The 24,017-nt window shown below is 36.2% G+C and overlaps 1 protein-coding gene across 1 annotated transcript in view; it reads left to right on the top strand.

Annotated features, from left to right (window-relative positions):
- Positions 1–24,017, top strand: part of LOC580854 (CSC1-like protein 2) — a 79,028-nt gene that overhangs the window by 10,542 nt on the left and 44,469 nt on the right. Inside the window, exons 2-8 of the mRNA XM_030999074.1 lie at positions 2,244–2,540; positions 3,320–3,402; positions 7,300–7,341; positions 17,555–17,663; positions 21,803–21,840; positions 22,532–22,723; positions 23,545–23,656. Coding sequence (XP_030854934.1) covers positions 2,418–2,540; positions 3,320–3,402; positions 7,300–7,341; positions 17,555–17,663; positions 21,803–21,840; positions 22,532–22,723; positions 23,545–23,656 — 699 coding nt within the window. The 5' untranslated portion in view covers positions 2,244–2,417. The remainder of the gene's footprint in view (positions 1–2,243; positions 2,541–3,319; positions 3,403–7,299; positions 7,342–17,554; positions 17,664–21,802; positions 21,841–22,531; positions 22,724–23,544; positions 23,657–24,017) is intronic.

Genomic DNA, 24,017 nt, shown 5'->3' with positions numbered 1-24,017 from the left:
ATACATTTATTCAGGTAAGAGCCAAAAGGGCATTAACAGTATGTAAAACTACATTTATATGAGTTAACGCCTTCCTGTTTCTCATCAGATGGTATAATGACATGTAGGTTTCAAAAATAGAATAGCTCTACATCAACACTTGAAGCAAAGTAATAGCATTTAATCTTCCAACAGGAGGCAATCGTTATCAGAAGGTCATTGTACACGCTTGAATGATGCAAGATGAAGAGACCTCGTTACTTAGCTGAACGCACAATTTTAATGAAGTATGAAGCATTCAGAAGGTATAATAGTGTGGTCAGATAAGATATCACTAGCATTAAAAAAATGTTGTGCATAACTTTATAAATAAAGGAGAAAGTGAAGAAAAGAAATTAATTAGGCAGATGTTATTTCTTCTCTATAAAAATAAACGAGTCACAAGATGACTATGATCAAAATTCATGTCACTATTTAGTAGTGTACTGTAAATTGATATTTTGCTGAATTGTGTTATTACATTTTAGCTTTAAAATTTTGATATAAATTGGGTATTCACGGTTTACGCCAACAAGTTCCATGTATTTGTGGGGTAACTGTAGAAGACCGGTGTCAAATGAGACCAACGATCACAAGATTCAATAGACGGGCAGCCCACAACACACAACCCACAACACACAACCAACAGAAATCAATAAAATACATAAGAAAATACGAAAGTTCTCAAAGGTCCAAGAGACAGACCACCCACTGGCAGCTCGCGAATCCGACAGCCCATGAGATCGACAAAGAAAAAGAAGTGAATAAGGGAACATAGAAAAATGTCAATCTTGTTGACTGTCTCATGAGCTGTGAGTTTAGTTTACCTCCTTATAAGTGCAGGCCTTCAACACCGACAATGTCAGTCTCATTTGCTGTAGTCGCATTCATTGATTAGAATTCAGCAAGCATAGGTATTGTAGTGATGGCTCATGGAATTGGGATATTCTATAAGTCTTCAATTTGACCGCTGGTAACATGATGTTTTCTTATCATCAGCATGTAAAAGTGATATGTTATGATATTTGTTTATTATTACGACAAGAAGGTTCTAAATTATTTAATATTCATTTCACCCTCTCGCACCTCACAACACACGAATACTCAAACATAAAGCTATTACTGAAAAAAAACTATGTTTACTCATTACTGTGGTGGTTTATTCATGCAACGTTTACGTAAGCATGCATATGAATATGATTAACAATAGTTCAGATTTGTAACATTATGGTAATCTCATTCTTTTTGTTTATTTCTTCGTCTTCTCTCCCCCCCCCCCCCTTCGGTACCAATAATTAGTATGAGTGTATTTATGACTTACTGTATGTTGATGGGACTCACTCAGCACTCATTAAACACAAAAAAAATCCTAGTCCTGTGTCATTTTCAGCAGTAAAACTAAATTGCTATCATTATCAAGGAAGTCAAATTCTATTTACTCGCCTTAATATGATCATGTTCATTGATTGATAAATGTTTAAGCAAAGCAAATATTTTCATTAGTCACTGTGTATTCTCCAGTTAAATGCCATAAGACAAACAATCATTTAAACCCCAGTTAATGCTGATGCAAGAAGCACTGAGAGAGTGATAATGCATATTTGTCTACAAAATGAATGCAGGGAAAAACATATCAGCTGTCAGGGATTGGTGTCTATATGTTTGTTGGATTTCTAATTTTGTTCATTACTTTTCTATAAAAAATATTTTAAAAATTCATTGCTGATGTTGTATGGATGATTTGTTTATAAGTTTAAATTTTACAGAGTTGCCGCTCACAGGCACCTCTAAATACCCTAATTCAAATACATTTATTTTATCTAATAATTTTAGACTATGAAAAAATTGTCCTTGAAATTAACATTTTGTTCATGAATAAAAAAAAGTTCAATAATGAGGAATACTGCGTTGTATCAAGATAAGGACTGGCAGATGGAATCATGATAAATGTTTTTGAAGACAAATGTTTATAAAACTTTATAGGTTGACATTAGGTAATAGTAATGATGTTCAGCTTGGAGTATAAACAGATATTGTGCAGGTGGAATTCTCAATGTGTACTGTTAATTGACATTTACATGTTTTTGCAGAAATGTATTTATTCAAAGCCTCAGTATCACTGGCTTCTATAAAACCACTGATACAAAACAAAGAATGTGTGGTTAGTCTGTTAGCATATACATTGCACGCTGACGAAAGCCCTCATCTCATTTTCTTCCCCCCAGTTCCACACGTACCACTTTCTCCTGGCAACGTCTTGAATTGAAAGCAGAGAGAGAGAAGGAGAGCAGAAGGAGAGCAGAAGGAGAGCAGAAGGAGAGCAGAAGGAGAGCAGAAGGAAAAGTAGAAGACAGTAAGAAGGAGTACTAGAAGAGGTGTGGGGCTGACCGCTTCTCATCATGTGGGGTGTGACCAACTCCTCAGAGAACTGCAGTCTTCAGGGCAAGAACAATACGGCCATTTCCTTTCTTCAGTATGGAGGTATACCGCAGAACATCGCCTACAACTGTTTATTTTATGTGGTGAGTAGTGCAGCAAGATCTTTGTTCCTCCTTCTCTCTGATTTGTGCATGTGGTTTCAAGTCACAAAATATCCCATGAATCCCAAGTTGGAATTAGGTGGTGGAAAAATTCTAATAGGAGAAATTTGAGTGAACTGAAAACAAACAAACAAAAAATGTAGTTATGGTCAAGAGAATTTGTTCATATATGTAAACTACATGTACCGGGTATCCGAGTATGTATTTTGTTATATCACAATGCAAACATTGGCAGTATTATTGATTCTGAATTAAGAATGCAGTTTTATATTCATGCTCTTTTAATACATGCATATACTGTTTTCTGATCAAAATGTTTTTAACTGTCAAATGAGTATAATTCAAATTACAAGGATGTCGCTGGCATTTCATGAGTCAGTGAAGAATAACAATATTGTGGAATGTGTCTGCCTTACATGTACTATTCAAATGTAAAGTGATGTAATTCCCCTGCAGACATGGCTAAAAAAAAGACAGATATTGCTGGTATTCTCAGATTGTGATGATACAAATGTATCACATTGTCAAGGAACAAAATTTGTGTGCTTAATATAATAATTTACAATTACCTGTTTTACTTACAAGATAGGAACTACCAATACATGTAGAGTATGCAAGCTTTTAAAACAATCCTATAACTACATTTATATGTTTTTAAACCACAATGAATGACACCTGCAGAGACATTGACATCCATATTTTCTGGTCATTTAAAGATGTCTTATTCATTTCTTATTTTCTCTTTGTCTTTCCATGGCCAGATCTTGGTGGTTCTGTTTGCTATCTTCAGAAAAGTAGCTGGGGATTATGGTCGCATCGCTCTTGTAAACCAGGGTGAAGAAAGGTAAGAAATTATGTATTTCTGCTGTCGGGATAATCTTTCTTTTATTAAAATAAAAATTGTTATACTTGGATACTGCCATAAAGTCTTGGAATTGGTTTGCGTAATCGTGATAAAGTTATATTGATATTTTGTACATGTATGTTCTTCAGGTATTTATCACATTTTTGTTGTACAGTGTATAATGTTGATTTGTCATATGTTTTTGCAAATATTTAAGATTGAAAAACGTGTTAATATCCTCCAATTTTATTTATTTAAAGTCATCAAGCATCCTATTGGCTATGTTTGCGTGTTCTATAGAGAAGTTCAGTTTGTTGACTGGGTTCATTTTCATGGTGGATATGTCTAGTGATTGTGTGTTATGAATTCCTTGACTTCACCTATATGCAGTAAAGATCTTGTGACCCACTTGCATTCGCTGCACATGAATTACAATTCTGGGTGGGATAGATGGGGGTTAATCCAGTAGAGTTTTGTTGAGGCCATTGATGGAGATCTTGACAGACATTGATGATAATGAAAGCAGCATCGGGAGTAGACGACTGATGTGGATATAACCCTCGTTGGTAAACAAAAGACCACTGATGGAAATCCACTCAAAGACACATCATCATCTGTTTGCCCAAGACCTGCTCCTCCTGTCATTTAGGTAGCAGAAGTAAGGTTGCTCTGAAAGATGTGCCAATGCATCTATGGAGTTGATACATCGATGATGAAAAAGGGATCACAGTTCCCTCTTGATGGGTACGGCTAATTTCTTTAGGGACCTTCATCCCTTCGGTGGTCGGTCGCGATAGGAAAGATCACCGGAGACTCATTAAATCTGAAAGCCCAATTACAGATTGGATGAGGAGAAGATTTATTGAGTCAAGGAATATACTGATGATGGGATGGTTTAAGAGTACACCTCTCCTACTTCATCTTCTTCAATCCAAGCTGACCCCCTCCCCCTCCTACGTCTTACTTTAAAGGAAACCTTACCCCAAGAAATAACTTTACTTATTCTGAGAAATTTATTATATTCTTGCCCACTAATCTACAAGATATGAGAGACATATAAAGCAAGAAGAATTTACAACTTCTCTGCACAAAATGGGCATCGCCATTTTCCTGATAACGTGATGTACTACACCTGTATGTGAAGTCATTTATCAAGTAAATGTATTCAAATTATGGATGCTTTCTTCTCAAGTGTGTGTAATGATGAGGCATTTCATTTACCTGCTATTATCCCTTGTACTACAATTGATGGAACGCAAATTGCGTAAATAAGTTGTTGCTCTTCTTGGGTGAAGGTTTCTCATAATTGAAATAGATTTGTCAACCGCTATATTTTAGTATTTGTAAATGAATTAGTTCAATTGTTCTCCTGTTATATATTATATCGTCCTTGTTTTCACGAAGTGACGGTAGTGAGGAAAATTGTCACGCAAAGTGAATGCAATTTTTTCACTACCATCACTTCGTGAAAACAGCGACGATATCTCCCAAAGTGGCATATTAATTCAAATTGTGTTGATAAATGCATATTAATGTGGATCTTTAACGATTGAAGTTCAATTTTGATAAATTAATCAGGTGTACGTTTATGTACCTGTATGTGTATGGATGTGGGATTACATTGAGAGAGAGAGAGAGAGAGAGAGAGAGAAAATTGTGACTTATTCCCTTCATTCAGAATTAGTGTTTTCTCACACAGGTCAAGTTATAAAATACCCATCAATGTACAAACTGATCATGTGTGTATTTAATTACTGTAATAGTACACAAATATGATTGTATTCATGATATTTGATGAAATTGTGTCTATAAATATATGAAAATACAAGCATGTACTAAAAGAGAAAAAAAGAGCTTTTGTGAAATTATCTCTCTTTGACCATTGCTGTCACCAATCAATCTTGACCATCCCCTTTAAAAAAGCCCACTTCTCAGTGGCTATAGAATACTGAATACTTAACTGTCTGGGCTTCTACAATAACAGAGTTCCCAGTGGCCGTATCATATTGATTGATTCATTGCGAAGGCAGACTTCATTTACATTTTACCATGCCGGAGTGCAGGAGGGCAATTTGAGAGATTCGATTTCTATACGATGCTCTCCCCCATCTCTCTGCCTCATCTTGTGGGTTTACCTGTGAAGTCCTTAGTGCATCAGGGGTCATTCACACATGAGAAAATATGAAAGTACATGTATGTAGTGAGTAGGGTGTGTGTTCACATGGGATAACATAATATATAAGAAACGGGTAGATTACAATTACAACAACAACAATTTGGAGGAGGGGCATTATTGTGTACCTCGTATTGTGCTTGTTACACATACTGTAGACTCTTAGAGGTCATTGCACATCACTTTCTGTGTCTGATCACACAATACCTAGTCCATTTGTGTATTTGTGTCCTATGCTTTGTTCACAGGGCATATTAACCATTATTAGTGTCAATTCCTCAAACAAAATGCAGCCAGAACCTCTATTTTGCTTTTATGATTAACTTTATTGGGCAACTTTGAATACAAAGTGCACATAAAATTGTTTTTTATTATGTCATAAATATAACTATATAGGACATGGTATTATATATTGCACCGTTTCCCTGTCTAAATGATGGGCTGGTCTCTTTTGATGGCAGGCAAACAGGAAACCAGGCAATATCTCAATGCATCAGTCTGAAAATAACCTTTCAGTGGAATATGAGTTCTGAATAATTGAATGTTAAACACATGAAATAGATTGATTCACATGAATGTGATGAATATATATCTACAGGCATTTTTGTTGTGTACGATTAACCCCCTTTTTTTGTTTATTAAAAGTTGGAACACTTAAATACATCACAGGTTTAGCAGTTTTGCTTACTCCTTTTTTGTGGGGGGGGGGGAGGAGAGGGGAGAGGGAGGGGGAGGTGGCATGACTTCTTTACATTTTTATATTCATGAAGGTTCAGCTTGAGTTATATATTTCATGTATTCATAATCACAATTTTGTTAGCTTAAAACAGGCTGGCTTAAAATTCAAATTTTCACATCCATCCACATGGATTTCAACTACATTCTGTAAATAGGGTGATATGAAAAACAAAAATTGCAATTGAGAACAATTTAACTTTCTGTTATCACTTTTAATAATCTGTGCTTCATTAATTGCTTCAAAATGAACCGAAAGGGTTACTGACACATTGAAACTGAAACAGTATGAATATATTTTTTGCTGCTCTGAGACGGGTTACAACCAGTTAACCTTTTGAGTACAGCACCGGCGTCGACGAAGAACAAATAATTTTCCTTGTTCATAACATCCTCTGAAAGATGATTGCGAGTACAAATGTGAGGGAAAGGCGAGGACCTCCCCGCTCGTGATGGAATCTACAGCAAACTGGATTTGGCGGGCAGAAAATGAGATGACCTTTACGGAGCGTGTCTTTGTATATCTCGTTTCCTGGCTGCCTTTAAACCCTCTGCTAGGTATGGCAGGTGGTTGTAGAGGTATTGTTCAGTGATTTCAGGAGCATAAGAAATCAGAATGCAGTGTTATCTTACACTATTTAAAATATAGAGTTTCTAGAAATAGATACCACAAAGGTGTCATGATAATCTTTCAATTTACTTAATGCATATGTAGTCACCTGTATTGATGATTATGATATTTTCTTTTCTTAATATCAGTGTGTACAGTTGTGGATTTGTTTCCTCCTTAAATCGTAAATAAGAGATATAATCTGTTGGGAGCTATGGAAACGTGTCTCATATATACTTTGTCATTGATTTTGACTTGGCTCTCATCAAACAGTTCATGTATTTGTTTTTACTCTTACACTTGTGTGCATGTGTATCTGCTGGTAAGTTTCTATAAAAATAATTATTTTATTTGATACCCTTTATTTTCTTTATGACAGGAGAGTATTTTCTTCGCAGAATGGAACAGCGGGCTACAACATGTATGGATAAAAATCAGTTCTTATTTCTGCAACCATGCTTGAAACTCATCTCAAACTTACCCACTTCTCAATCTCTGGTGTATGGTCTTTCTAATATTTTCAGAGCATTTTGAATTCTAGGTGTTGGATCATATACTAATGAATTGATTTTGATTTAATTCTGCTTTCTTTTTCTTTACCACTTCATGACACTTCACTTTGCATTCTTTTGTATCTAACTCCATTACTAAAGAAAAAAATGATTAATCAATGAAGATTCATTTTCAGGTTTGTTTACATTAAAGCACCAGAGTATCTAACATCATTGCAGTTGCATTTTGAGGTTATTTCTTTAACTCTTACCATTTATTGCAGTTTTCTAAAACTCCATTCTTTCGGGTTCAAGGCAATCCAATATTGAAAGCAAAAAATTGTTTTTAGGCACAATTTAAACAAGAAAGAGAAATATGGCATTTGAATGATTATCAAAAGAATCAGATACTGTGTCAGTGAGATCATTGATGAATTGGGAATTTAAAAGTCACCAAATTGGTCATGAGTCTATTAGTCAAAGGACAACTTTCCATTCGCTTTGCGCAATCAACTCTACTAATACCATATCAAATTTGTTGCAGATATGAAACTTTTGAGTATCTGTTACTACAGAATAAACTTTGTTGTCCTGACAAATCAGGAAAGTGTGTGTATAATTTCTGTCATGTCAAAACAGAATGGAAAGTTTTCAAAATTTAAGAACCTATATAGTATGGATCCCACAATTTGGATTTCAATAAATTTAGTGACTTTGCTTTTCTGATTATTTGAATCCTTAACCACCTACAATTGTTTCTCTGATATTCTGTTTTATATATATATATATATATATATATATATATATATATATATATATATATAATTCAATGCAACTTGATGCTACCAATGCTGGATTGCCCTATAATTATGATCAAATACATCATCTTTTCAGAGCCAGAAGGACATTAATTCTGTATATGTTAACATCCTTCTGGCTCCAAACGTACAATATCATCATTGATGTCGGGACTAATACTATTTTATGCATTTTTGAGGTTCTTCCTTACAATTATCTTCCATTTCTTAAATTTTCTTTCCCTTTGGTCTTTTATTAACAAATTAATCATTGAATAGATCCATTGCATCATGCTAAAATGTTTTAATTTATATATTTATAACTGTGACCAAAATCATCATCACAATGAATGTTATTCTTATTCATTTGTAGCATGAATAATCAGTTGCATGTGTTGAGGTGACGATAACTGTGAGGAGGATTCTGTTGTACATAATGATGGCAGCATTTTAACCTGTATTTGTCATTTTTCCAAATTACATTTCTATTCATCTTCTTTTTGAGTATGAAATTGTAGCCCAATACAAAACAAGAAAATGTAATGGTATCTGTAACAAGCCCTATCATCAAACTCTATCTCATCAACAAGATTTGATCTGATGGTAGTATTTTAAAAATGAGATCCACATTTTGTATGTAAATGTTTGATATCAAACATGATGATAAATACTTCAATAAAATGATATTAATGTTATTGAATTTAAATTTATTTAATTCTTGATATCCTGATTAAATATATTTCAATAAATAAAAATAAATTTAAATATTCAATCCTATATCTTTATACCGTCTGTGGTGGTAGTGGTGGTTATTTTATCTGACTGCTAAGAAAGCATACATGCTTGTTGATAGCTGTCTTTGGATGTTCATCAACGTGTTTAGACTATGAATGGCTGTAACATTCTTCTTGAAATAGGTACCCTCATTGTGAAGTTTACTTTTTCCAGTTTGATGATAATTTATGCCTAATTTCAAAAATGAAAGATGGAAAATGGAAAGAAAAATGTATACTCTTGAAAACAAATTTTTGATGATTGATGAAAAATGTGGAGTCAAAAATTGGGTTAATCTCTCTCTCTCTCCCCCCTCTCTCTCTCTCCCTCTCTCTCTCTCTCTCTCTCTCTCCTCTCTCTTTCTACAATTCTCTCTTTCTCTCTCTTTCTACTTTTCTATTTTTATCTCTTCCCTTGTCTGTATTTTTCTCACTCCAAATCTTTTCACTCTTTCCTTCCCTTCTTCCTTATTTTCCCTGTTACACCTTTCTCTTTTTTCATCCCCTCTCTGTTAATCTTGATCAATTTACCATGTGTTGAATATTTCTCTTTCATTTCCTCTCTGTTTGTTATGATCTCCTTGCCATATGATATACTTCTATCTCTTTCTTTTTTCATCCCCTCTCTGTCTTTGTGTCTAAAAATCACTCCACCATGTATTTGCCCCTTTTCCTTCATCTTGAATCCCTTTTCTCTGTCTTTCTTGACTATTTGGTATTTCGTTGCTATGTCTTCGACCTGTACAAAGTCAATGAACCTCTGATAGCGTTCGCATGCACTGCTGGTCTGCATGGGGATCACCATACTAGTCACGTACATGCAGATATATGTAACTTGACAGGGTTAGCACTCATAACAGTGAGGCAAGACAGGGCATGGCAAACCTACACGTATTCCAGGCTAATTTTAACTGTAGTCATCATAAAGGAGATTGTACTATGCATTGTAATTAATTGTATATCATAGAATCTTCATAATCTTTAAATGGTGTATGTACAGTAGTTAATCAAGTGGAGAGAGAACCAGTAATGTAGTTTTAGCTTCATCATATGCATACTGATACATGCAGCTCTATAGGGGGCCTCATGTTTATACCAATGAGGCAAGGTAAGGTACAAGGCAAACGTTTTCTATGCTCATTTAATATCTATAGTACTCAGCACGAAAAGAAATCATCTTTTTAATCTTAAATTGGTGTATGTGGTAATAGCTGGAGAGAGAATCAGTAATGTAGTTTAGTTAAAGGTAATACAAAGTTTTGGGAAACTTTGAAAATTTGGTGGATAGTAATTCCTTACTATTTTGATATATTTGGATGCCCCTGTGGATGTTTAATAAGCACTAGAAAATTTAGCCCCTAAAACACTTCTGCTTTCGAGAAAAATTGAATATAAAAATTTACCGGTGCTCCCGGTAAATTTTGATGAATTTCAAAAAGCGCCTACTGCCGTACAATGGTAGCTGCGACCATGAAAATCTCAGAATATGTAGTTGTGATATATAATTTCAAAACGGGAATAGCTAATCGGTCGATTTTAGTCAAGAAACATAGTTTTATAGCTGAATTAATATCTTGACCTTGAGAGGGAGCTATACAACATAAAGAGTGTATTATTTACAATTGTATAACTTTAGACTCGATTTCAACAAATTTTAGCTTGGTAATACATTGTATTCATACTGAGAAATACATGTACATTAACATATGAATGTACATGTAGCTCTACATGGTCAGCACTTAACTGTGAGGCAAGACAAGGCAAGATAAACTATACTCGAGCCTAGTTTCATATCTACAGTAGTCAGCATGAAATGAGATTGTATTCTAATGCCATAGAATCTTGAAGTGGTGTAGTATGTGGTTTAGCTGGAAAGAGAATCAGTTCTGTAGGTTTGTTTATAAATAATTTTCATGTCAGTATATATATGCAGATTGATAGGTTTAGCACTTATTTGTTGGGGGCCAAGACAAGGCAAGATAAAACTGACTGTATGCTAGTTTCATATTATCTATCACAGTCAGCAAGAAGAAAGTAAAAACTGCACTCTGCATCTAATAACATAAAATCTTCTTGATCTTCAAATGGTGTATGATTAGCTAGAGAGAGAGAGAGAGAGAGAGAGAATCAGTTCTGTAGGTTTGTTTATAAATTTCCATGTCAGTCAAATGCATACAAGCACAGTATGTAAATTGTCAGGTTTAGCTGTGAGGCAAAGTAAGGCAAGATAAACTTTCCTCTAGTCTAGCTTCATATCTACCATCGTCAGGAAGAACAGATTCTGCACTATGCATCTGATAACATAGAATCTTCTTGATCTTAAAATGGTGCATGGTTAGCTAGAGGGAGAGAGAGAGAGATATGCAGTTCTATTGGTTTGTTTATGAATTGTTCATATTGATCAAATGCATGAAGGCACAAGTAACTTGATAGGATTAATACACAGCAAGGCATGGGGAACCAGGGCTAAGTTCACATCTACTGAAGTCAGCACTGCCAGAAACTGCAAAATGTGTTTTCCATGTACATGTATATGACATGTAATCTGCTTTCTCTTTAAAGGGTATATGTGGTAGGATGACTGGTACTTCTTCAATACAAAAGTATGCATGTGGTATAGGTATTATTTAATATGTGAAATAATATGATGCGAATCAGTCCAGAATGCATTTTGTTCAATCCATTGCCTACATGAACCAGGTGCCCCCTGTATTTAGGAATGCAAGAATGTTGTATCCAATGGTTAAATCAAAGGTGGCAGGTTTTATAACATAAATGTAAATTTTCTTGTGATTTTGTCAGATAGAAAAAAACATATTGGAGAGAAAAGTCAAGGTTGAACATATAAAATGTACATGTATATGTTTGCTTTGATATTAGACAATATTGCAACTGTCCTAAATATTATAGTGATACCCTGATGGTATTGTTAACTTTTTCCATAATTTTCGCTTATAGAATTACAGACCACATCCAGTAAATGAGTTCTGAAAGTAGATGAAAAGTATTTCACCACATGTATAACTGATTTACAGCACCTTTAGAACCTGAACCTTGCACAACATTTGTGCATTACACTGTAGATAGTTCAGACAATTCATAATCTTTTGTAAATCAGCCATTATATCATTCTTGCATGTTTCGTTGGGTCATTTTGAAATGGGTCAGCTCCATTTGTAGATTAATACCACACCAAGTGGCATCCTCTCAAAGAAAGTCAGATCACTCTATATTCTATATTGCCAAATTAGCATTTCTAGCCATGCATTTATCATGCATATCTGTGCCAGGCATACATATCGGCCATCTTCTCCTAAATCTTGAAAAATAAACCCTAAACTTTGCCTGTGCATGGGCCATTCGAGTCGTTCGACCACTCCAAATTTGCACACCTTGAAATATGACTCTATGCTTTATAAGGTCAGGTATAAACCAGTATATATGTGATGGTACTACTCAGTACATGCCTCCTGGCTGCATCATGATGATGCAGCCGGGAGGGAAGGTACTCGTACATGACCAGCAGGGTTCTGCGGGACATGTAAACCGATTGGCGTCATCGATCATTTGCTTAATTCCCAGGGTGTGGAATTAATATCCGCTTTTGTGTGCTCACTGTGGGACGCGGAAAGCAACAAATTTTAATCGCCCCGGCGAGTCATGTGAGATCTGATTTCAGGAAAATAGATGTATGTACATAGAACGGAGAGTGTTATGTTAGATATACATGTAGATAATCTATAGATCTTTTTCTCAAACTGCAATTTGTAAGCTAATAGGGTTGTATTTCACTCTCAGATGAAACAATAGATTGGGAATCAGTTAATGTTATATGCACATGCAGCAGTTTATATTATTAACATCACACGTGTTGCTGAATGCAGATGTAAAGATACATAGGCTTGGCTGACTAAAAAAAGGGCATGTCTATCTACGGTAAATGATTTTATTTTTTTTTAAACAGTAGAGATGATTTATACATATGAATGCTAGATCCCGGACATGTAAAGTAATACATGTACATAATAGTGTTTGAGATATGTACCAGTATATTGTGGTGAAACATAAATGATGTCATTTAGACACCTCAGTAATGTAGCTTTAAATACATATTTTAAAGAATATGTTTCTATAATCAAACTATCCTATCATTTCACTTACATGTATGAAATTTGAATTACCTCATGAAATATGATTTTTTTTTTTTTAATCTGTAATTTTATAGATAATTTGTGCTGGTTCTATTGATGCATAAAATGGACTATAAATTCTCTAATTGATGGGGTAAAATATGAAAAATACATATGCTGGTACTTTTGGTGATTTTCTCATTTCATTTGACCAGAATCTGGTATGTTTTTAGAGCTTGAGACTTGAACCTAATTACAATTCATCTGAAACTCATATACGAGCCAGAGCAATATAACACTGAGTTCCTATAGGACATCTATTTATTCAGATGGTCATATCTTAGCCAATACTTAACATATTCAATTGGTTTTTGACATTCGGACATTATTTTTGATGCTATTTCGGAGAATGAAGAAAAAATTGAGAAATTCCAAAAATAGATTTTTGATGACGTCACATTTCACCACTCTATTTCCTTCTGTGAGTTTATATTTTAGAGGCAAAGGTCAAGTGCACGTATAAATAGGTGTAGTGTATTGATCTTATGTGTGTACAGCATCAGCGCCATACATCGTTGATGGATAATGTTCATCTGGTGGTTCCCTCTGTACTGTACGCATGGCAGGAAAGCACCATATTGGTCATCATGTTTTATTGATCTCTTGGTAATTATCATCGCTACAATCGCTTCTTTGTGGGATTAATGAATGGCTTTACCAAGCCAAGAGCAGGTGGAATCCTGTAACATGTAATAGATGGAGAATATTCACACAGTCTCAGTTATGTAGCCATTGTGGTTAAAGGTGAACTTCAAAGAAAATCACAAATATGTCAACTAATGTATCACTAGAAACTGGTAAGCTAACAGATAGCCACCGTACAAGTTTTAGGTCAACTACATATCGGGTGATTTATAAAAATACAAATACAACCACCTCCAGTAGCAGCTGGGATATGCGAGAGATTCGCCGGGAAAATAACGATGTTTTTAATGACGTCACTATATGGACCAACACTGCCCAAGCAGACGACATCCCATAGAGAATGAACATAATTGCAAAGCTATTATTTCTCAAATTATAATGAGTTTAGTGTATATAAATGTAATGGCATGTCAAACCATTCAAAGGGGGATATGACCCGATTCCGATAACTAAAATCTTTTGCTTGTAAATACGAAGGATATGTGTTAATTAACGATCAAAGAAACCAGACTTTCGAATTGAAAACCCCCCGGAATGATATCAGGACGGCATTTGTTCCCTCTTGAAACGCCGAACATACCGCGCTGTGTGCAGCTGAATATTCAATACCGCCTTATTTTGTTTACAAGCGACAAATTCCTTTATTTTTGTATCGGTGCATTTGTCATCAAAATAAAACCGTGTGCGGGGTTTAGAGTGAGGCAATAGATTATAATTTTAGCCTGACGGTAGTGAAGTAAGAGAAAGAACTCAAGAGAAGATGTAAACACAGGCACTGAAAATGTGTGTGATGTCATGGGACATCGTCTGCTTGTGCAAATCGTGTCCATACAGTGATCTCACACATCTCAGGAGCGTTCGGAGAGCTCTTCAGGTGCTATGCCGGGGCTGTATTTAAGCGTTTTATAATTTATAATAATAATCACCTCGAATGTTTCCAAGCATTGAAGTTTGATAACCTTGTCGAATCACAGTTTCAACTTTGCAATAATGAAATTAAGTTAGTTTTTAAAATCAATGAACATCAACTTTAACGGTACTGCAGGAAATTGGTCTATGCAGATCGAGAGTAAAATTATATTCACAGTTTGTTGGAAAGGGGTTAATCATTTTGGGAGTATTCTACATGTAGATTAATTAACACAATTAGGCATGATCGAAATAGGGCTGGAATCAAGTGCTTTAGAAATGGTGTTTGGTTGAGATTATTCATTTGATGGCATATGATTGTAAAAATGGTTCCAATATAGAGATCTTTGTATGGACATGTACTTTAAATGCAAACTTTCATCCTTAGCAACTATTGTAACAATATTTAAAATAAGATATGAATGAATTTTTAAACTGGTCTGGTCTTGATGGAAGCATCATGGTACAGTGGTTTGTTCACTTGACACTCGATTGAGAGGTTTAGGGTTCTAACCTCTGCCCAGTATAAAAGTCCTTTAATAGTCAATCTTTTACCCTTGGCAATATTTGTGACAGCATTTTACGTAGATGTAAGATTTAAAAGAATCTGTATGCTGGTCTCTAAATTGCTCTCATTGGTACATGCAGATGGGTAATATCATGTGTAAATTGGCACTAAGTTATCAAAATGAGCATTTGCACTACACCTAGTCAGCCATATTAAGCAGAACCAATAATGGTGTATTTTTTAATAATGGAGCAGCTCGAGTACCAGTGATTACATGCTCATTGTGTCACAGCCAGTACTGGTTTCCTGTCAAATTCATCATTTCAGTCTCGAGCTATTCACAGCTTGTTCTCCTATTAATTAGATGAATTCACCTGCAATAAGCTGTACGTCACAACACATACGTGCATTGTAGTGACGGGCTGATGTAGTACACTGGAAGGTCTCATAACTGCACAGTGCTCCATATGTGGCTTTGTGATTATAATTTCAATTGCTATGATTTTTAAAGCATTTGATATTATTCAAATTCAAATGTTGCTTTTTGTCTTCAAATATGAATATTTGTATCTAGAAATGTTTGGTAATATTTTGAAACACTATTCTTTTATCTTAAGGAAAGCTTATACGTATGTAACCAATACATTAAATCTATATTATAACGAATGTATATATTGTAGGTGGCTTCATATGTTTGTGGATAGCTAGATCACAAAGACATCTGTGAATTTTACTAGGATTATTATTTTGTTTAATGTCTTTATTCAGTTGATATATATACAATAGAAGAAAAGTGGCTGAAGAATCTTGGAATTTCTTTTATTTAAGAAATATATTTAATGATGATTTATGTTCTTTGAATAATGTCATACCTGATTTTTGCATTAGCTCAAAAATCATTTAATTTACTTGAAATACCAAGAGAACATTTCATGATATTGCATGAAAGCTGTAGATATATACACAAGTGTGCAACAAACATATACCATTCAACCTTGCATTATGCAACCCACGAGAGAGAAATAAACTGTACACATGGAGCTAAGTACCAAGTATACAACTTCACATGGCTATTTCTCCACGCCGAGTATTTAACCAGGCTGGGAGCGTCAATATAGTTGTGAGAAGAGGGTCTAATTTGCGTTGAGGCCCTAATTGGATCAGTGGGTTGCCGAGGGTGTACGGCTTTAGCGCCATCCATTAGCCCTATATTATGTTGCATGGGATACGGCAACGGATGACCTACCGTGAATAGGGATTTTATGATGGCACCTGCTGTCTGAACATTTCCTATGCATTTTTTTTTTAAAGATCGGATCGTGGTAATTCCTTAGCGTTTTACATTACATGTGGGGTCTGTCCATGACAGGGATGATCACCAGGGATGCTGCTCATGTAGGGCCCGAGTTGTATGTTGTTAAAGTCTAAACAATTAGGAGATGTTCTGTAGTTTGAATTTGATATCTATCATAATCAATCAATGATGATGATGGTGGTGGTTCTGGTGGAGGTGGCAGTGATGGTGGGGGTGATGGTGGTGGCGGTGGTGGTAGTGGTGGTGGTGGTGGTGGTGGTGGTGGTGGTGGTGGTGGTGGTGGTGGTGGTGATGGTATGAATAGTGAGCCACAGCACCCACGTGTACATATTATCATTAATCTGGTTACTCTTAATTTTGGAGTGCAGCACTTATGGTGCCACCAAGCATTATATTCATGTAACATTTTTTCACACCTTTTCAATCATAGCATTTATAGAAATTTCTATTCATCTTGATACACACATAATTCTATGATATTATCTTTCATTGAATGAATTGAATGCCTTGGTATTATATTCTACATTACAGATTTACTCTCTATGTATGTGCATCATGTACATATATAATTCCATATCATATTTAATTAATTTCATACTTTCTTCTTATGTCAAAAGAGAAAAGACTTACACCTTCTTACCATGACGAATGTTTGTGTACACTTTCGGATTTCCTATTTCAGATGAACTTTGGAGCAAAGTAAATTGAGATACTGCATGTAATATATATATATGTGTGTGTACATTACTTTCACCTTTTCTGCATCAGCTTGCATCCCCATTGGTACCTAAATGGAGAAACTGATCTGAACGAGAGGAATAATACCCCCCCCCCAAAAAAAAAAAAAAAAAAAAAAAATTAGGAGCCAGAAGGACACTAACTCACTTGAACGTCCTTCTGGCTCTCATTACATGAAATATACGGTATGCTTCAGAAGAGTAAAATGATTGTAAATTGACACTTTAAATAACATGAGAGCTTCATGATCTTCTTGTTGTTTCTGCAGATGGACAAGTATGTTCTATGGGGATCATAGCTCCCAGGGGAAGTCTAAGAATGTCAACAACGCTAATGACGTGGGGATAGCCGACCATCCACCTCATTCTCGCACAACGGTGAGTCCAAAACATTACAATTTAAAGATAATAATGATTCCTTGTTTACGTACATTAACTTACTGAAGTGCAGTACTTGGACCTAGTTTTGTACTTGTTTGATGAAGCCAGCGGCATTGATTATGGTGCAGTTGTTTCTTGTATGCATTCTAAAATTCCAGTCTCACATTGTGCAACCCTGCATAATCAATACCATGAATATAAATTCAATGAGGATGCACATGTGCACCATCTCCATCCTTTATATTGCATGCCTTGCTACTGCAAAGACTCTGGAATTTTTTTTAAAGGGTATTACTATTGAAAATCTTGCCAGAAACTAAAAGGTTTCCAGACTGTCAGAGGTTTAATGAAATGCTAAATGAAACTATCAGTGTAAATGGGCTATGAAACCCTAAGGGTATACATGGATGTGATGTATCGTTTGGTTTGGGTTCAATGCATCAGCGCCACACCCACATCATCTACATTATAATATTCAGAGCGTTCCCCTCTGTATGGAACATGTACATAGAGTATTTACATTTCCTGACAAGCTTTCAGCTCCTAGCTGCCAAGAGCTAGACCCCATTACACTTGCATACATGTATGCCAAGCCGAGCCTCCTCTCCTATCTGCAATCTCATTCATACCATCATTCGTGTAATTTAGTCGAATGATGGCCTCCCCAAATTCCACACCTTCTTCTGTCCCCATCCTCCCCAATCCATCACCCATGGGCATTAACATCAAATCTTGGGAGTGGAAACCCTAAAAGAAGCTTTACGAGAAGACGGCAGCAACTAAATGTCGTTTTCATCCATCTTCCTCGTAGTTAGAATGAATTAACACCCATGTGTTAAAGGTACTGGTGAATATTTCCATAGCTGTGACACAAAATGTGTTAAATGTTAAGGTTAGGATTCTCATCAGCGAGACAAAAAACAACAACAAAATACATGTTTTTGCCTCCAACTTTACATATTTTGATAATCACAACCACTTTAGTCCATATGCTTGAGCCAAACAATTATAAATTTCAATAAATGGCCTGTTGGAGGGTCCAAAAAATGGAGAAAATTTTTTTTTATAAATTTGCCTGAACCTTCCAAAGTGTTTGCTCAAACATTTAAAGATAAATGTATCTTTATCAGATGGGGATAAAGCTTGATAGAACCTAAATATTTCAACATATTTGTGGCTTACACCCAGTAATTAAAATCGATTGATCGAGAACAAGTCAGAAAAAAAATCTTGGAACCAGCGGGACTTGAACCTTCATCTACTGCTTGCCAGGCAGCGACTCTACCACCAGGTGTAAGCCACAAATATGTTTAAATAATTGAAATTTCTCCCAAGAAGCATTACACTGATAGAACCTGTTCTTCAATCTCTGTGTTATAGATGTGATAGCTTTTGTTATTAATTTTGATGTCTACTAGGGTACTGCTATTTCCCCCTTGAATTATATGCTACCATGGTCATTCACAATACAAAAAATATAAATCAAAGCGTTTGCAACTCTTGAAAGTGTATTTTCAGATGATGCTGATTTCAATTCTCAACATTTGTTTTCCTAAATGGAAAAATTAGATCTTCTTTTAACTTTGAATACAGAATTGTATCTGCTACCATGCAATAGCTATATGTGTACATGGCTTGGCACATGCTTATCTATAGGGTGGCACATACATGTACATACATTATGAACCTTCCTGTTATGACCAATTTTTCATCTTAATGGGCCATACAAATTGGAATTGCCTGTTCGAAAGTAGAATTTTGTAGGGAATCTCAGTGTCAATTTTGGGGAGCTGTAGTATACATGTACATCTATATTACTAATACCACTAATCGCCGCGGGGGGTCCAAACGGGTACAAAACGGTTCCTCAAAAACGTCTTTCCCCGACCCCGCCCGCCTCCGCCGTGGCGCGGGGAGGGCGGCACAATTCCACGAGGTCTGTCTCCCGTAACCCGCGTGCCACCTCGACCCCGCGATCGACGTCCATGCCGTTAAACGCGGTTTCGGGGTGCCGGGGAGGACGGGCGGACGAGAGCACGGCGGGCGTCGTGGATTGCCAGGAGGCGACGAACCCGCGAGAGCGAGTCGGCAAGGCGTGCACCCGCCCTCTGTCTAATTATCAAAGAGAGACGAAGTGACACACGATGGACGAGAATCCACTCGCGTCAACGGGTGTAGCAAGTCTCATTGAAAAAGCTGCGGCGTATCCCGAGTAAGACCTCTTGCTATAGGGTTCGCTTTGTAGCATGTAAGAGAAATACACATTAACAGACGACTCACCCGGGTGATGGGATGTAGCCAATATGTACGCTCAACGGGTTGAGCTTACCCGTGTTATGCGTCTTTCTATAGGATATGCTTTGTAGGCCAGGCGCCAACATAACAGTGTACGTGTATTACACGCTCTCAGGTCACACACATGCACACACCACAGTCGATTCGAGTCGAGGCGATTGCGACAACTGGCGCAAACCATGGACCTATTTTCACGTAAAATCTTTACTCTGAAAATAATTATACAAATTCTGTGATCTATGCCAACATAATCATAGTCCAAGCTTCTGTTTTATTGGTCTTTTCATGAAAACTACATCGAAATCACAACAAGAATAGCGCAAATAGATCTGTGATAGTACGCCTTCACGTGACAGTTCAGTTGCAAACTGCCTTGAGTCCACAGTGTATTGCCACGGCAGCTGAGCGCCGCTGTCGGCGGTGCTGTAGGAGCTGAGTGTGTGTGAGCATGGAGTAGCCAGGTCTGTCCGTGGTGTAAGGAGAGTCTAAACAACACTTTGAAATTGCTATTATTGCCCCAATTTCAATATAGTTTCGTGAATAGATGTATGAAACCTGGGCTTCGATTGTGATTATTCTGGCCATGTATAGTTGTATACTGAATTTCGATAATCATTTTTCAAAGTAAAGTTTTCACAAGAAAATCAGACGGTCGTCATGGTCATTTAAAAACATGATAATACTTTTAGTATGATACAGTTCTTGCATCAAATCAATTTTCAAAGTATGGGGGGGGGGGGTCAGGTAACTCAAAGCGATTTGAGTGCAGGCGTGGTGTCCACGGGTACAAAGGGCTGAACCCCCGAAAGCTCAGGGGTTTTAGGCATTTAATTACGGTCAGATGAGCATATTTTTAATGCCTTATTTGTGACACTGGCAGGTCGATCAATAATTGGCGTGGGGACCATAGTAGAGTTGCGTACCAACTACGCTGAGCTGAGAGTACGCTGGCCTACGTTACTATACCCTGAGGGACGCAAAAAAGTACGCAAGATGGACGCAAACAATTTTATATGTTTAACAAAATTCGCGTACTTTCGGCGTAGAAACTGGACGCAGAAAGTACGCCTTTTTTTACGTAACACTACGCTACTAAACTAAACAAACTGCATCTTTAAATGAATTAATGAAAAATTAGCCCAAGAAAAATGAGCCCCCGAAAGATAAAAAAAAGTAGCCCCCAAAAATTTTCCCAAAATTTGATATAGATCGAGTCCCCGAAAAAAAAAATCTTTCACTGGATTCTACGCTCACAGTCCCACACATAGTCGAGTCAATTTGTGCACAAACCGTCCGATTTTTCACGTAAAATCTTTACTTTTAAAATAATTATACACATTTTGTGAACAATGCCAACATAATCATAATCCAAGCCTCTGCATATGTAGTCTTTTCATGAAACTACATTAAAATTACAACAATAATAATGCAAATAAATAGTAATTATCGAGATCCTATCTGACATAGTTTGTTTTACGATGCGCCATTCATGGTCAAACAGCATATATTATAAAAATTCTCTATATAAAGTTAATCTAAATTTTTGTTTGGATAGCACATAGGCCTTTATCTATCTATCTATTTGGCCCCCTCCCCTAGAATCCCGTGGATTTTCCACGGGTCCTGCTAGTGTAATACTATTCTGGAGAAAATTACACCAAATGGTCTCCATTTAATGACTTAATAAATTGTTTATACGATTCTCTTGTTATATCATCAAGTTTTATTTTGTCACTCAACTCGATAGCTTGGTAAAGGCCTGCCTGAAACTTAATCTATATGCAAAGCTGCTATTTAAATTTCGTAATTTTTATTCTTCTTTGTTTTCATTTTATTTACAGGGATTATGTGACTGGATCCCAGCCATATTTAGGATCAAGTAAGTATGACCTAATCCATTTTCCTCTCCCCATTGCCACATTTAATTTTGCTTTACAAATAATGCGTTGATGAATAAACTTTTAGAACTATATTTTAATGCATACTGCCTCTAATGTCACATTTGTTGCTAATAAAATTTTCAAGTAAAATAATATAGAGGACATGTATGAAACTCTTCCTGTCATTGCTTATGTGTGTGTTTGTATGTGTGAGAGACACACACACACACACATATATATATATATATATATATATATATATATATATATGGAGAGAGAGAGAGAGAGAAAAAAAAAGAGGGAGAGAGAGAGAGAGAGGAGATGTAATCATAGAGAAATATGAGAAGTAAGAGGTGAAGGAGTTCTAGGAAGGCGATCACTTTAAAATGTAGATTTGTTTGAATAATGAATTGTATGTTGGTGAGGGGAAGGGGGTTTGAATCCATGCCCAGTGGAAACTGCTTTTATATATTTTGATAGAAATATGGTGCGATACTGTAAATTATCATATGTGATGTACTCTTTCTGGAGTTTTACATGGTTTAATTGGTATTTCTAGTTCTGATTTGGAGAGAGAATAACTTCAACCTGGAAACTATACTAATAGTAATCTCCAAGCTTTTTTCACTACCAGTAACTCGGACATCATCTATTCTTCTTCTTTACTTCATCCTCTTTACCCCATCTCAGGGATGCAGACATCAGGAGCAACTCTGGGACGGATGCGGTACAGTACCTCCAGTTCCAGCGCTACCTGATCGTCCTGATGATGATCATCACCGTCTTCTGCCTGGTGGTCATCCTCCCGGTCAACTTCAGTGGCAGCCAGGAGCTTGGAACAAACAACTTTGGCCGCACCACCATCACCAACATCCCTAACAAGTAGGTCAATATACAGTCAAGCCTGCTTTGGTGACAGCCTTTATTGCGACAGACCAACCTGTCTTATAAAGTCTACATTATTTTTCATGCTAGAAAATAGTTTGTAATTAAAACAAGTAGTAAAGTAATCTGTACATAAAGAGCACCAGCCTATGAAGACCAGGGCCTAGTTTTAGAAAAATTGCACTGATGGTAAATTTGCCATTAATATTAGCTACCATGGCAACACCACTCAACAGCCAATCAAATCAAGGTTTCCATGCCAGTTACTATTAATGGCAAAGTTACCATCGATGCTAAGGTTTATGCAATGGGGGGGGGGGGGGGGGGCAGTTGTATCCCCTGAGCTTTATATACAGGTTTGACTGTTTGTGTCAAGGAGGAAATCCTTCCTGATTATCACATTGTTTCAATAAAAGCAGAAAAATTAGAAAAACAGATCAGTAAATTTTCGCACAATTGATGAGACCATTTTTTAAGTTGTAATGGATCTAATGCAAATTGGCAACTCAATGATTTACTTCAAGACTGCTTTTTCCATTTCTTCCCTATTTAACAAATTCATGAATTCATTATTTTGGTTGTTGATGTAGGAATAGGTTTTAGAGAAGGTGTTTAAAAAGCTTGCGTCCAATTGTATATATATATTTCCTAAGTTGTTACTTGGCTGTCATTCTTATATTACAAACAATTATAAAGCAGAAATGTATTACACACAAACAATACACAGAATTAGCATGATGATATTCCTTTTGAGAATCACACATTAATGTAACTTACATTTGTATCTGCTTGAACATCCCCTTTTTCTCATCCTTCAGAGATGCCAAGTTATGGGTACACACTATCTTCTGTATGGTGTACTTCATGATAGTCATCCTCTTCATGCGCCACTTCTCCATGCATCTCCCCTACAGGTCAGAGACGGACACAGTAAGTACAGCTCTTGAGATCACCCACCAAGCCACAGGCATTTCAAGAGAATAGTAGAGTGTTCTCAAGGCTTCACAATTGTTTTGCCTGTAGCAGTGTAGTTACAAAAAACTCTCAATCTTTTTGCTCTGACATTTGCTCTGGCAATATTTGTGCCAAGCTTTTTTTTTTTATCATTAAAGAGCCGGGGTAATACTGGAGCGCTTTGAGCACCTTGCAGGGTGGATATGTGCGCTATATAAATATGCAATATTATTATCATTATTAAAGAAAGAGGGTCAGTATAATGCTGTGTTATTTTCTGGTTGGAGCCAGAAGGGCATTAATTAAAATATTTTGACACAGAGTTAATGCCCTTCTG

This window comes from Strongylocentrotus purpuratus, unplaced genomic scaffold (genome assembly GCF_000002235.5).
Source record: "Strongylocentrotus purpuratus isolate Spur 01 unplaced genomic scaffold, Spur_5.0 spur5_scaffold_5, whole genome shotgun sequence".
In the NCBI taxonomy this organism is placed as follows: Eukaryota; Metazoa; Echinodermata; class Echinoidea; order Camarodonta; family Strongylocentrotidae; genus Strongylocentrotus; species Strongylocentrotus purpuratus.
Note: the sequence above shows the minus strand (reverse complement) of the source record. Positions and strands in the feature narration are given on the sequence as shown.